Source organism: Stegostoma tigrinum, chromosome 30, assembly GCF_030684315.1.
Source record: "Stegostoma tigrinum isolate sSteTig4 chromosome 30, sSteTig4.hap1, whole genome shotgun sequence".
NCBI classification, from domain to species: Eukaryota; Metazoa; Chordata; class Chondrichthyes; order Orectolobiformes; family Stegostomatidae; genus Stegostoma; species Stegostoma tigrinum.
This window is the reverse complement of record NC_081383.1, coordinates 27,084,176-27,100,025: the sequence shown is the minus strand read 5'-3', so window position 1 is coordinate 27,100,025 and position 15,850 is coordinate 27,084,176. Positions and strand designations below refer to the sequence as shown.

Here is a 15,850-nt window from a genome sequence, read left to right as displayed (position 1 = left end):
CCATTCACGACTGGATGTGGCAGGACTGCAGAGCTTAGATCTGATCCATTGCTTGTGGGATCACTTAGCTCTGTCTATCACTTGCTGCTTATGCTGTTTGGCATGCAAGTTGTCCTGTTTGGTGGCTTCACCAGGTTGATACCTTATCTTCAGGAATGCCTGATGCTGCTTCTGGCATGCCCTCCTGCACTCTCCATTGAACCAGGGTTGATCCCTTGGCTTGATGGTAATGCTGAGTGGGGGATATGCCAGACCATGAGGTTACAGCTTGTGCTGGAGAACAATTCTGCTGCAGTTGATGGCCCACGGTGCCTCATGGATGCCCAGTCTTGAGTTGCTAGATCTGTGTGACATCTGTCCCATTTAACACGGGGATAGTGCCACACAGCATGATGGAAGTTATTCTCAGTGTGAAGGCAAGACATTGTCTCCACAAGGACTGTATGATGGTCACTCTTACTGATACTGTCATTGTCAGATGCAACTGCAGCCAGCAGATTGGTAAGGATGGTGACAAGTATGTCTTTCCTTCTTGTTGGTTCCCTCACCACCTGCCACAGACCCAGTCTAGCAGCTATGTCCTTTAGGACCTGGCTAACTGGATCAGTAGTGCTGCTGCCGCTGAGCCACTCTCTGTGGTGGATATTGAAATCCCCTACCCAGAGTATATTTTACACCCTGGCCACCCTCAGTGCTTCCTCTCACTGTTATTTAACATGACTGTTTCATCAGCTGAGGTAGGAGTTTTCTTGCCCATGTTTAACCATAAGCCTAGAGACTTCATGGGGTCTGGATTCAAAATTGAGGACTCCCAGGGAGCCTTCCTCCTGACTGTATACCACTGTGCTGCCACCTCTGTTGGGTCTGTCCTGCTGGTGAGACAGGACATAGCCAGGGTTGGTGATGTTGATGTTTGGAACATTTTCTGTTAGGTATGATTCCATGAGAATGACTATGTCAGGCTGTCACTTGACTAATCTATGAGACAGCTCTCCCACTTTTGGCACTAGCCCACAGATGCTGGTGTGAAGGACTCTGCAAGGTCGACAGGGTTGTTTCTGCCATTGTCTATTCCAATGCCCAGATGGTCTGTCTAGTTTTATTTCTTTGTTGAGTTACAGGGTTTACTGCCATGATCATATAGAGAATAAAAGCTATCAGATGAAGATCTGACTGAGGTCTTTTGTCATGTATGGAAATGGCACAAATGAAACACAGCTGATGAGGTTCTATTCAGACCTGGCGTTGTTCACTCACCAACACAATTCTTCCCATCGGGTGGCAGCTCATAGCCATCCTGACATAAGCACTGGAAGGAACCGATACTGTTTATACACTGCCCATTTCGACAGACCTGACCAATCTGAGTTGAGCACTCATCGATATCTAAGAAGAAGAAAAGAGAAAATGACTTTCTCCTTTAAAATGGACTTTTTTAATTGATTATGAAATGGAGCAATGTGAAGAAACAGGAAGTTAAAGAAGTTTCTGAAGGGACCAAAATATAAAAACAATAAATACCATCACCAAGATGGATAAAACATTGTGGGCTTATACTAGACGAATGTAACATGTGGACAATTCACAGCCTGTTAAAAATCTAATTGTTGTCCTAATCCTGACCTATTCCAATGCACCTCCTACTTTTTCCAATCATGCTCCTGTACTGAGACTGGATCTCTCACATTGCTCTACAGGGAGGAAGATGGTGTTAATTATATAGGAAATAATTAAACAATTATCTTTCAAAGTTTACAGCTTTTGGTGACTTATGAGTGGTGTGTATGGTAATCTCACCCCTATTCTGTTACCAGGATGATGCAGCAAGAAGATGGTCAGCACAGAGAAACAACAGTAGGCCATTCAGCCCCTCAGGACAATTGTTCCACACAAACAGAACATTTTGGAGTGTCTCTGGCAGCAAGTGTGAAGAAATACTCACAGATCTGCTGAGTTTCTTCAGCATTTTCTGTTTCTCTTTCAGATTTCCAGCATCTGTAATGTTTTCATTTTATCTGAGCCTGTACTGCCATTTGATAAGATCATGACATGATCAAACTCTATACACCTGCCCACCTTTGTCCTTAATACCCTTCATTAACAAAACTCTATCAAGCTTAGATTTAAAATGAACAATTAATATTACACCAATTGTTAACTGCCAATGAAAATTCAAAATCTCTGCAAACATTTGTGAATGGACTTATTTCTGAATTTCAGTCCTGTGAATCCTTGCAATGGCTGTTTGCAATGTTACCCCTGGAGTTCAGGTATCATTCTGGTAAAGCTCCTTGGCGCTCTGTCTTTCCCAAAAAGTGCTCAAAATTTCTCACATACTCTCAGTGTTACCTGAGCAGGGCCTTGTATTACTGAACAGTAACTTCTACACCTTTATCTTTTATTTAAATGACTTTCTTATTATTTGATAACTATTTATATCATTTTGATGTATCTGTACCCCCACTATTCTTTGGATCTCTACTCTTTCTCACTTTTAGAAAATACCCTGTTCGATTCTTTTCAGACTTTGCATTTCTAACATCGAAATGAACTTGTCACAGTTCTGTCCATTCACTTAAGCTTGTAAGATTCTTTTGTAATTTTACGCTTCCATCTGAACTGCTAACAATGCCAACTGTTTGTGTCTTCAGCAGCTTTTTGTTCCTGATTTACAGCAACCGTTACATTACAACATTCTCAGGAAGGGTCACCAGACCCGAAACTTTAACTCTGTTTCTTTCATCACAGACGCTGCCAGACCTGCTGAGCTTTTCCAGCAACTTTGTTTTTTGTTCCTGGATATGTAGCTTTCGATTCCATCATCTAAGTTAGTGAATTGTGGAGACCTTACAGAATAGAGTATCAGCCCAAACCCCATGGGTAATTTCACTATTAACAGTTTTCCAGGGGCTCCTGGTTAACCTCTTTTTTCCTAATATAATTGTAAAAAAGGTTGCTTGTTGGTTTTGATATATCTGAGATTTGCAACTTAACTTGGCTTTTGGCTGTGCTATGCCAATAATTGATACAATAATTTTTGCTTCTGAGTCCTTGGGCTCAAGAGGGAGACACTGCAGCTTATTTCATTACATGTTTACTATAACAGAATGAAGATTGAGTGTGAGGCTGGGGAATGGATTAGCGTCAGACAGATATTGTTTCCCTTACCCATGCAATCATTGTTGTGGGTGAGATCAAATCCGGGGAAACAGAGACAGTTGTAAGATCCAACGGTGTTCTTGCAGGTTCCATTTCCACAGGGCTGCCGGTCACACTCATCGATATCTAAAACACAAACCCACAGCCAGTTCACTCACCGTCTCACACTCAATGAGCAGACCGGGTCTCAGTGGGGGAACCAGCTGGTATATTCGCTGAGTAGAGAGGCTGTCATGTAAAATAGGATGGGTGGCCAAATGTACATCCTCAAGCTGTCCCCCATAACATGACTGATGAGTAAAGCCTCAGCTAGCCTGCTCACCTATCACGGCATGCCCCCACATAGGGTGTTATCTCCTATGCCCCCCAGTGGAACTCCTTCCCCTCCCATCCTCCAAACCTCCATCCCTAAAACCCCGTCCTCCAATGCCCTCTGTTCCTCTTGTTCTCTTGCTTTCTCTTACTAAAATCCCAGACTCGCCTCTAAATCCACTATCCTTCTCTTTGGGACTGGATGTATTCCAAGCAGCGTCAACTATTGATTACAGGCTGTATGGAAGCTACAATCAGGAACAGCTATCAGCCTTTCAGGCCTTTCCCTGGCTGACAGAAATGCTATGCTTACCTCGTTATGGTTGATCCCCAACTTGTAATCAAGGTAGGCCAGCCTGTGTTCTTGACGTTGTCCTATTGTGCCTTACTTTTCGAAGATGAGCAACATGGCCCCTAACCCCTGTGAAGTCCAGTCCTCTAGGCAAGTGAAGATGTGAGATTTCTTACCCATACACATTGTCTGGTCTTCTGTTGCTTTGAATCCATTGTGGCAAAGGCACCGATAACTTCCTTCTGTATCAATACACTCTCCGTGGCTACAGACATTGGGGATCTCCTGGCACTCATTACGATCTGTCAGGGAAAGACATTGGAAGAAAGGCTGTTACACCATCTCTGTAGAACAGGGAGCTACACACCACATACAGGACAGGAGATCTTTCCACACTATGCTTAGGGAGAGGGAGGTCTGTACTTACCCATACAGATAGGGTGGTTTGTACACAACCCTCCAGAGGGACAGGCTGGACTGAGCACCCACTTCCCCAACCGCCTGCCATCAGGCTGAACTCGCCCTGACAGAGGGGCAGAGACAAAATCTCAACAGTAGCTTCAAGAATCAGGTGCAAAATGGGGAACCTCTAACCTCTTTATGGATAAATGAAATGTGATAAGATCCTTCATTTTCACACCCAGTGGCATTTCCTATTTGGCATTTTGAAAACCAGCTGTAGACCTGGAGGGATCTGTAACATTCTCCAACAGAAGTTAGCAACCAGTGGGTAAAATATTAGGTGCTACTCACCCACACAGGCTCCACTCAGTGACAGTTTAAAGCCTGGGGAACACTCGCAGCGGTAACTGCCTGGAATATTGATACAGTCAGCATTCCGCTGACACAGATTATCTCCGTTGGTGCACTCGTCAATGTCTATCCCAAAACAACAGGCAAAGACAGGGTTTCATTATTCTTCATTAAAACGTCAGGACATGATGTATAAAATACTGAAAAATGAAATGTAATAGGAGAGGAACGCAGTGGAAAGGTAACTGCTTACCTTCACAAATCAGGAACACATTGTTGTAGCTGAATCCCATTGGGCACTCACAGCGGAAATTACCAATTTGGTTGATACAGACGCCGTTCGCACAAATGCCTGGGATTTCCCGACATTCATCAATATCTAAACATGAAACAGACATTCAAGCTGAAAGTTAACTCTAACCTTGCTCAGTTACAATCCTGTAAATGACAGGCCTCCAAATGCACAGGGTTTAATGAACCGACAGGTTGGATGGCTCAGCCTAATTCAATTTGAAACATTTCATCACAAAATGGGTAAAATTAAATCTGTTTCCTTATTGAAAAAGAACAAATTTCCTTGAAGAACTCCGTTCCAATTTAACCTTGAAGATGTTGAGCAAATTTATTTTCACACTGATCTGCCTTTTTATAATTAAAGTTTTGTGCCCAAAATTCGGAAATGCTTTGCTGACTATACTTAGAATGCTTGAGTAGAGCACATAAGGGGTCACTTAAAATTCCATTCTACGTGTATCAAATCAGTGCACAAATTAAGCTCAGAAATCACACGACACCAGGTTACAGTACAACAGTTTATTTCAAATCACAAGTTTTTGGAGCAGAGCCCTGTCTGTTAGGTGAAGTCTGCAGTGTTCTGAAAGCTTGTGATTTCAAATAAACCTGTTGGACTATACCCTGGTGTTATGTGACTTCTCAGAGTTGAGAACTCACAAACAGGCTGCAGGTAATGTTTGTCTCAGGGATGTTTTTTATAAATAGCAGACATTGTTGCACATTGCAATAGGAATTGCCTTGAGCCTAAGAACCTGTTGATTGGACTCCTCTACACTGTACCAACCTTGCACTGGAAAGAGGAAGAACTGAAATGGAAGGACATTAATAAGGGATAGTAAGGAACAGAATGGCCAGAATCTAACACTGCCTTCAACATTAGATTCCAACCTAACAATATGGACTGACTGTGAGTTAACTTGTTCAGACTGCATTGCAACTGTCAACAAATTATATTCCCTATATACCTTCCAGTTACTTTTCATATCAAAAATATATTAGAACTAATTTCAGCTTGTATTGTTCATGACCAGTGCAGAGGCGCATAGATGCAGTTCCAGTTCCTGAAAGTTAGAGAATGGACACTCACCCACTGGTTTGCCCGTATGTATGTCAATGATGAAGCCAGGAGCCTGATTCCCACACAGGAGTTGATAGTGAGCTGGAAGAGAATGTTCAATCAGTCATCATTTTGCCCCATCATTTACAGTCAGTACACACTGATGACTTCACTTTGTGTGCAGTCACCAGAAAGGTATTTCATAAAAGAAATTGCACAATCCACATTCACCTCATTTTATCCCAAGTAATGTTATTATATAAAATCATCAGAAGTATCTATTACATCCAAATGGCCACTCTCCACTCACTGATCGTCATCACCCTGCCCACTGAACGTCATCACCGGGCCCACTGACCGTCATCACCCTGCCCACTGACCGTCAACACCCTGCCCACTGAACGTCATCACCGGGCCCACTGAACGTCAACACCCTGCCCACTGACCGTCATCACCCTGCCCACTGACCGTCAACACCCTGCCCACTGAACGTCATCACCCTGCCCACTGACCGTCATCACCCTGCCCACTGACCGTCAACACCCTGCCCACTGAACGTCATCACCCTGCCCACTGAACGTCAACACCCTGCCCACTGAACGTCATCACCCTGCCCACTGAACGTCAACACCCTGCCCACTGAACGTCATCACCCTGCCCACTGACCGTCAACACCCTGCCCACTGAACGTCATCACCCTGCCCACTGAACGTCATCACCCTGCCCACTGAACGTCAACACCCTGCCCACTGAACGTCATCACCCTGCCCACTGAACGTCATCACCCTGCCCACTGACCGTCATCACCCTGCCCACTGAACGTCATCACCCTGCCCACTGACCGTCAACACCCTGCCCACTGAACGTCATCACCCTGCCCACTGAACGTCAACACCCTGCCCACTGAACGTCATCACCCTGCCCACTGACCGTCAACACCCTGCCCACTGAACGTCATCACCCTGCCCACTGACCGTCAACACCCTGCCCACTGAACGTCATCACCCTGCCCACTGAACGTCATCACCCTGCCCACTGAACGTCATCACCCTGCCCACTGAACGTCAACACCCTGCCCACTGAACGTCATCACCCTGCCCACTGAACGTCATCACCCTGCCCACTGAACGTCAACACCCTGCCCACTGAATGTCAACACGCTGCCCACTGAACGTCAACACGCTGCCCACTGAACATCAACACCCTGCCCACTGATCGTCATCAGCCGGCCCACTGGCCATCCCTGACCACCCACTGACCATCTCTGCCCACTTCCTGTCATTGACCACCCAATGATCATCACTGCTCACTGACCATTACTGCCCAGTGACCATCTGACCCCCCAAATTGTCCGTCACTGCCCACCCACTGACTATACTGCCCTCACAATGACCATTACTATCCACTGACTGTCACTGTCCACCCACTGTCTGTCACTGCCCACTGACCATCATTACCACCACTCTCTGACTATTACTGACCTGCCACAGACCATCATTGCCCACTGATTATCACCGCACACTCACTGACCTCCACCATCTACCCACTGACCATCGCTGATGTTCACTCCAATGACTGTTACTATCCAGCAGTGGATTTTTGTTAAAATATAGATTTTAAACCCGTGCCCTTGACTCCACAGCACACTTCCTGATGCACTCACATGTAGCTGGTGTGGGGCAGGGCTCACACGGTTTATTCCATCCCTTGCCCACATTGTATGAGCAGCAGCACATTTTCTTGGTCATGTTGAAGGAGAGTTCATTCTCACATGTATCGTTGAAATTGCGATAACAGACACTCTTCCTCATATCTACAATTCAGAACAGAAAAATGTTTAAATGTGCCTGATAAATATAAACTTCACTCAGTCACAACTAATCCACTGAATGCAGCCTCACACACGTGGACCAGTTAAAGCTGCAAACTGATTTACAAGTATAATGCACGGCAAAGAGGCAGTGATTTTCACATGTTCAGGACAGAGAGGGCTATAATGAGGGGAGGTGAAAACAGATTTAATTCCATCCTTACACCTTTCTCTCCTTGTTTATGAAGCTTGTTAAAACATACCTCTTTGTTCTAGTTTTGGCTGCCTGTCCTAATATTTTCTTTTATAACCTGGTGTCAATTTGGAGTTTTACAACATTATTAATACAGATTGTTGCTGTTATTTCTCTCAATGAGCCCCTCCCCTTCAACACAACCCTTTACTCAAGCCACTTCTTGAGGCCAAGCTAATTGATTTTTGTTAGAATCATAAACTAGAATCATACAACGGCATTAGTGCAGAATGGAGGCCACTTAACTAATCCTGTCCATATTGGGTCTCAAGAGAAGCTAGTCCTGCACCTCACTCTTTCCTAGGATTGCTGCAGTTTTTCTTCTTCACCTTCACTCACATTCACTGCTGCTTTGGTAAGATTGCTGGCAAATACGCTTTCCAACTTTCTACCATCAGTTTTGTTCATTTAAAACGCCCATCCTTGGAATGCATGGGAACCAACTGACACTTGCAATGAAAACCCACAACCGACAGTTTATGTCTGTCTGAATTTACTGCTGGCCCAGGTCCATATAAAATTGGGAAGGAAAGAGGAAATTCTGTCCTAAAACAGTTTATGATGGAAAGTCCAAATTCCAGATCTGCAGTACATACTATACGTAAACAGATGCATAGTTGTGTATGAGTGACAGCCAAATATAAGTACCTGATATATGGGAGTGCCTGTCATATAGGCATGTCCACTGTAAGTGAAAATGATATGTGAATGTGCACTATTTAGGGCTGTTTGACATTAAATAAAATCAGAACCATATTGGAATGACTATCTATGTCAATGAAAACTACATAAGGCTGTTCATTTTATCGCAGTGAAAGACATTCACTTCTCCCTCCCTCGTTCCTCCTTCTTCCCACTTTCCTAAACCTCTACTCTTCCCTCCTCCTTCTTCCCTGTCCCTGCTGCAGAAATGATTGTTTTAATGCTTAAATAGGTGAATGCTACGAATAAGCACTCAATGATGCTGTGTGCTACAAATATATATGTGTGGACATAACAGAAATGCCTACAATATGCAAGTTCACTCTATATGTGACTGAGTACTACATGTAAATGGAAGTTGAGTGGATGTGTTGGCTATATAGAAGTGAATGTTGGATGGGTAGGAGCATCACACAACCCTGTCCACACTAGAGGAAAAAATGGACTACATATAATTGTAAAGTGTGCATCATGCACGAGATCATCTTTCATACAGGTACGTGTTACCTGTGAAAAATAGCAAACTGCCCTTTTACACTTATGCTCATTATATAAACAATGTCAACTGCAAGCCGATTTATATAGGGCAAACCGAAGTGGTTAGCTGGGGTTTATAATGTACGGCAGCTCCCCTGTGTTTGGATTTATAATGCATTAGAGGTTTCTGAGAACACTGTCCTCTGAAGTGGTCTGATGGATTATAGAGATGTAGGCACATTATTATTTACACAGTATTAACACCTGAAGAACTATCTTGCAGGTGTAAATTCTGCTGTCCTTAGTTCCATACTTGTTTTGAATTACATTCTAAATGTGTCATCGGTGTTCCTGTGCAGGGAGCTGCTCCAAAATCTCTTAAAATTTTGATTCTTGTCAGTTATTGTATCTCTTGCAAATATTACCTTCTCTGTCATATTTGAACATGGGGCACAAAGCTGAGCTCTAGACTCTTACCCATACAATTGTTTCCTCCATTGACCTGCATGTACTCCGGCGGGCAGACACAGGTATAGTTGCCCAAAGTGTTGTAGCATGTTCCAGGCCCACAGATTCCAATGTGAGTGGTGCATTCATCGATATCTGATAAAGATATGCATTAAAATCAATCACATCCCATTAACAGAGGACATGTAGAGAGGAGAGCTAAAGGTAATGTGATAGATGTCATGGATTTTCAAAATGTAGTAAGTGTGACAGCCAATTGGCAAACATGAGGATAATGTGGCTAAGAGAACAGAAAAAAGTATGTAATGAATTTTTGGCAAAAGATAGTTTCTTAGAACAGATGTGGTATTCCATAAGCCACTCTTAATTACTTTCAGGTTCGGAATGGTTTAGTCTTTGGAATTGAAGGATTACTGTTGAAATGCACTGAAATACATGTTTCTGTTGGTGTGTTGCGAACATGTCAAACATTGTGACGGATTCCAGCAGGCTGTAAACAGGTCAACAAAAATTGGCACATATATGTAGTTACACTTCAACGTCATTGTCATGCTTTAGAAATGGTGATAGGGAAATAAGATGCGTCTGAAAATGTCAAGGTTTGAAATGGAGCAGCACAGTGGACATTTCTCAATTTGTAAATGCATGGATTATTAAAAGTTCAGTCCAAGTGGGTAAGGATGTAAAATGAACCTGAAACATTAGATGAACAAAGCAAAGTTCTGTTGAATCCACAAGATGTTTTTATGATGTAAAATTTATGGAAAAGAAACAGCATTGATTCATTCAAACAGGTTAAAGACAGCCCTGATGAAAAAGCGCTTTCTTCATGCATGAGAAGATTTGGTGGTAATCTGAGATGGGATTTCAAAGTTTAAGGAAAAGACTAAGGTAAATAGTGACAGCAGTCATGAAGATAGGATTAAGAGGGCTAACATTCAGAATTACACAAAATGAATTCAAGATTTTTTTAAACAAATTTTATACAAAAGGTGGTCTTAATGTGAATTGTAGCACCGCAAGCTAATGTTGGATCACAGGCCATTAATTTACATCCAATTTATTTTCAAAATTTGCTCTCATCTAGAGACTGAGAAACAGGGCAAAAGATAAGCAACCAGTCTTAGGAAAGTGAGTTTAGGAAAAGATGGGATAGATTATATTAAATAAATAAATAACAGGTACATACAATGGAAAGAAAAGGAGAGAGAGATAGAAGAAGGGACAGATGTCAAGAAAATTCAGGTTGAGAGAGGGGGAGAAATGCAGAGCCAGAGATTTTCAATAAGAGAGATCAACAGAGTTTGGGTTAGATTGGAAAACAGGGGAATGGAGACTGAGGCTAAAATGAGAGATTGAGAAAAAAACAGGAACAGTAAGATTGGAGAGAAAGTAGGAAATAACAACAATGGAATTAAAGTATTCACATTCTTTTATCTTCAGTTAAATGCGGTACTTAGCTCCATATATAACCTCAAATCAGGCTCATCAATCCAGGAGATATAAAACTCCCCTGGCTGACAGCTTTAGCTATAGGTAGGCAGAAATACATCAGAAGTGAAAGACATGCAGATTTCTACAATAAGCGCAGCCTCCTTTCTGTTCCAAGAACCTGAAGTTGACGTTCAGGGCCAACAATCCATTCTCACCTTCACATATACGAGTATCCTCATTCAGGTAGTATCCAGCTGGGCACTCACACTGGAAGCTGCCAAATGTGTTCACACAATTTCCACCCTGACAGAGGCCTGGTAATTCCTGACACTCATCAATATCTGCAAAAAACAATCGGCAGTTACACTGCAGTCTACATTTTTTCTTTATAAATATATTTACTCAAAGAGACATACCCTCCAGAATGACGGTGATAGGGTTTGGTCGGAAACCTTCCCCTCCTGGACACAGTGTCTTGTATTCAGCTGCAAGAAAATCCACATTGTAAACATAAGCATTTAGAGTCTTTAATCAGTTAACACAATGTTTATCACCTGAAACAAAATGTTTTCTTCATTACAAATTCTATCTCACCCCGTTTCCTCAGTTTGTATCTGTCGCCTTTACCTCATCTCCAGCTTTCCATCTTTTTCTTATTTCCAGCCTGCAAATTTACTTTCTGGCATCAGCTGTTCTTATTTTTCTCTATTGCTTTGATGCAATTGTCTTTGCTCAGTTAGAATTACCTTCATTTTTGGAAAACTTAAGAAAATGAAATTTAAATGGTACTGGGCTCCCAAATTACACACAGCCCTTGATCTCAAGCTGCTTTCTGCTATTCTAGAGCCAGTCTGACTGTATTCAGTAAAGAAGGCCAAGATTCAAATGATGTCTTGTTGCTAAGAAGATGCTGATTCCTGCTTGGTGGCTGCAGGACATAACAGATCCCTGGAGTCAAATGCCAGGAGGAAATGGTATATTTTACCGTGACCAGAAACTCAAATGGAGTGAAGATAGAAGGATCTGGGCAGGTACAGCTTAGTATTGCTACAGTTGGTCTTGTAAAATTTCAGCAGCTTGCAAAATGCACGACTCATTAGAAACACAGAAACATTCTCCACGTTAACAGGGATGTAACTCCAAGAAAATCCATTGCAGTTCGCTTTGAATAACTGTGCAGAAGGATACTTCATGAAATGTCAGATTTTCCCTTCTTTACTTTCCAATTAATTCTGTTCTTGTCTTCGTGACCACCCCAATCATAACACAGCTATAGTACCCGAAACGCTTTGGGTGCACTTACTGGAGTTGACTAGAGGGCAGAATTCACAAGGGTTTCCCCAAGCCCTTCCCAGTGAGCAACAGCATGAGGCTCGAGTGACGCCAACACCGATCTCAGCACTGCAGGAAATCCCACCATCTCCCCTTGGCAAGGTTTCGAGGAAGCAATTACCAACACGGGTATCTGTAAGAAAACAATGCAGAAGCAATGAGCACAAGATTGCACTGAAACTGTGTACAGAGGGTACCATAAAATGATCATCAGGAACATCTCAGAACACAGGAGCAATAGAAAATAAAACAGGGTTGTCCAACATGGAATTTATAACTCACTGGGAACTATATTATGTGAAAAATCCTCTACATTGTTGTCATTTTAAGTGAATGTTACAGGGAATGTATGAGGCAGCCTTTCAGATGTTAGAAAGTCAGAGAAGCGAATGGAGAGAGAAACAGCATTTATGGTTCAGGTTTTTGGTGGAACGAGTAGAAGGAAACAAAACCGGGGAGAGACTGAATTCAGATTGAGTCCAGACAGCTGTAAAGTGCCAAGCCAAAGAAGAAGTTCAGTTCCTTAAGCTTGCAATGAGTTTTTGTGGAATACTGCAGCTGGCTAAGAATGGGAAGATCCAAGTGGGAATGATGTAGAGAGCTAAAGTGACAAATAATTGGAAGCTTAGAGTGAATTCGCAGAAATGACCTAAGAGGTGGTCGTCCAGTCTCCTCAGAGTGGAGGAGACGTCGTTGTAAGCAACACAGAGTACTGTACATTGGGAGAAGTATGAGTGAAGCATCGTTTCATTTTTGACATTAGATTTTGCTTTGTGGACTGATATAGAAGGTTGTGTGTGCAAATGCTTTTGTGGATATGTGCGTGTGTTTGTGTGTATAGCATGTGTTTGTGTGTGAGCGTGAGTGTGCGAGTGAGTGACCGCTTGTGCCTGTGTGTCTGTGTGTGTGCGTGCATGTCAGAGAGTGAGTGAGTGAGTGAGTGAATGTGTGTGCCTGTGCGTGAGTGCGAGTGAGTGTGCGCGCAAGAATGTGCGAGTGAGTGTGTGTGAGTCCGCGCACATGTGTTGTGTGTTTGTGTGTGTGAGTGCAAGTGAATGTGTGTGTGCCTGTTTGTGTGTGTGTGCATGCATGGGTGAATGAGTGCGTGTGTGTGAGCGCGCAAGCGTGTGTGTGTCTGTGTGTGTATCTGTGTGTGAGAATGTGTGTGTGTGTGTGTGTGAGTGCCCATGTGTATATATGTGTGTGTTTTTGAAGTTGACACAATTATCAACCTTTTACATATTAGATATCAAGTCAAGGACAGGATCTTTTTAAATATAGGAATAGAACACCCTTCAGCCAAAGGTCACCATCACTTTAATCTATTACTAAATATTTTCTTTACTTAATAGAATAATTAGCTAATAGACTGCTATAGTAGAAAGTAATGGCAGTAAAAGGCCCAAGTATCAGTGCTGGGTTAAGTTACTGACAGCAAAGGGACTGAGACAGCCAAAGATAAACCGTTATTGAATACAGCTCTAGTGAGGGGGAGGGGACAATTATTTCAGTTGATGGAAGATGATGGATCATTGGACAGAGGAGGATGGGTATTTATTTTGGAAATTTACTTCTGAGAGGGGATGTTTAGAACATGCCCAGAGCAGATTAAAAAGTTACAGTTTCTGGCAGTATAAGACATACATGGGTAGTGGATAGAGATTAACAGGATGGGTAAATTTCAACATAGGGAAGATACAGACTGAGGAAGGAACTGTGAAGATCAGGGACACAAGCTGTTAATTGTCCTGGATACCGCTCTACCACCATGATTGGTGTTGGCGGGGGGGTGGGGGGATGTTGGGGGAGGTTTGGATTATATCTGTTCCAATTCCTAGAGTAAAGGAAATTCTGTAACATTGCCAATGTTTAACGCCAGATCAGGTTGGAATTTACAGTCAGTAAAGCTTAGAAAATCATAGCCCTGGGCAAATTAGCTAAGGGTTCAAAGGATTGTAGCTTCCCCATTTATATCAACATAAATTATACCAAAAACGGCCCTGTGAATTAGATTTCAATAATTAAGTGGGCAGGAGATTCATGACATAGAGATAATAGGAACTGCCAATGCTGGAGAATCTGGGATAACATGGTGTGAAGCTGGATGAACACAGCGGGCCAAGCAGCATCAGGGGGCCAGGAAAGCTTGACGTTTCATGTCAGGACCCTTCAGAAATGTTTCGCAGCGGGGTTAAAATTGTCACAGAGATAGTAGGAACTGCTAAGAGATTCATGGCTACTGTTTGTCTCTGTCTTCCATCTCTGTCTTGACTGAAACCTGTACTGTCACCAGGTGCCTGCCATATTCTGCAGTTCAATGCTTTCGTTTCCATGGAATCATTAATTGATACTGTCATTAAATCATTCCAAAAGTAGAACTAGGACTCACCCACACAGCCAACTCCTGTGGGATTCAGCTCAAAATCTGTTGGGCAGTTACACAGGTAGCTCCCAGGGGTATTCACACAGAGGCCATTGATGCAGTTCACAGGGTCAGCACATTCATTGATATCTGTGAATGTAAACTCAGTGAATCATTAAACAATGAATCATCTAGCCCATTAAACAGCTGATTATCAATCACTAACTCATCATCAATCAGATTCTGAAACGCATTCCTTTGCTTCTCAGTAACACTTAAGCTTGAAAGGCTACAGAAAAGATTTGCAGGAATGTTGCCAGGTCAGAGGGTTTGAGCTACAGGGATAGGCTGAATAGGCTGGGGCTATATTCCCTGGACCGTCGGAGGCTGACGGGCAACCTTGCAGACGTCTATAAAATTATGAGGGGCGTGGATAGGGTGAATAGTCAAGGTCTTTTCTCCAGGGTAGGAGAGTCCAAAACTAGAGGTCATAGGTTTAAGGTGAGAGGGGAAAGATTTAAAAGGAACCTAAGGGGCAACTTTTTCACACAGAGGGTGCATGTACGGAATGAGCTGCCAGACGAGATGATGCAGGCTAGCACAATTACAACATTTTAAAGGCATCTGGTTGGGTACATGGATAGGAACGGTTTGGAAGGGTCAGGGGTAAATGCTGGTAAATGGGACTAGATCAGTTTAGGAGATCTGGTCAGCACAGACAAGTTGAAACAAAGGGACTGTTTCTGTGCTGTATAAGTCTATGACTCTAACACTTGCTCCAATCACATGGTCCATTATATCATTATTTAATAATAGATCATAGTAACGTACAGCAAAGGATGACCCCATTCAGCCATTATGCAGATTGTCCTGTGGTTGGTATTCTTTTGATATATCTGCCAGGCACAGAATGCATTTGGGCCTAGCTAACACTATAATGTTTTTATTACTCTATACTCCTCTGCTCCTGATGACCAACTGCAGCTGAACATGTAAGTGGACAGATACATCTGTTGTTCTGGTCTCTAGTATGGCCTTCCAACCTGACTATCAGGTACATGCAAAAAGTGCTCCAAGCTTGGCTGCTTCTTTTTTTGTCCATCCCTTTTCAGTTATGAGGCCAGTGGGTCACACAGAAGTCATCA

At 42.9% G+C, this 15,850-nt stretch overlaps 1 protein-coding gene across 1 annotated transcript in view; it reads right to left on the bottom strand.

Moving 5' to 3' along the window:
* The window catches only part of fbn2b (fibrillin 2b), a 205,583-nt gene that overhangs the window by 44,104 nt on the left and 145,629 nt on the right, over positions 1 to 15,850 (bottom strand). Inside the window, exons 36-47 of the mRNA XM_048560154.2 lie at positions 14,733 to 14,855; positions 12,315 to 12,476; positions 11,428 to 11,496; positions 11,227 to 11,352; positions 9,587 to 9,712; positions 7,531 to 7,680; positions 5,898 to 5,969; positions 4,770 to 4,895; positions 4,517 to 4,642; positions 3,940 to 4,065; positions 3,169 to 3,285; positions 1,258 to 1,386 (exon numbers count right to left, since the gene is read on the bottom strand). Coding sequence (XP_048416111.1) covers positions 1,258 to 1,386; positions 3,169 to 3,285; positions 3,940 to 4,065; positions 4,517 to 4,642; positions 4,770 to 4,895; positions 5,898 to 5,969; positions 7,531 to 7,680; positions 9,587 to 9,712; positions 11,227 to 11,352; positions 11,428 to 11,496; positions 12,315 to 12,476; positions 14,733 to 14,855 — 1,452 coding nt within the window. The remainder of the gene's footprint in view (positions 1 to 1,257; positions 1,387 to 3,168; positions 3,286 to 3,939; positions 4,066 to 4,516; positions 4,643 to 4,769; positions 4,896 to 5,897; positions 5,970 to 7,530; positions 7,681 to 9,586; positions 9,713 to 11,226; positions 11,353 to 11,427; positions 11,497 to 12,314; positions 12,477 to 14,732; positions 14,856 to 15,850) is intronic.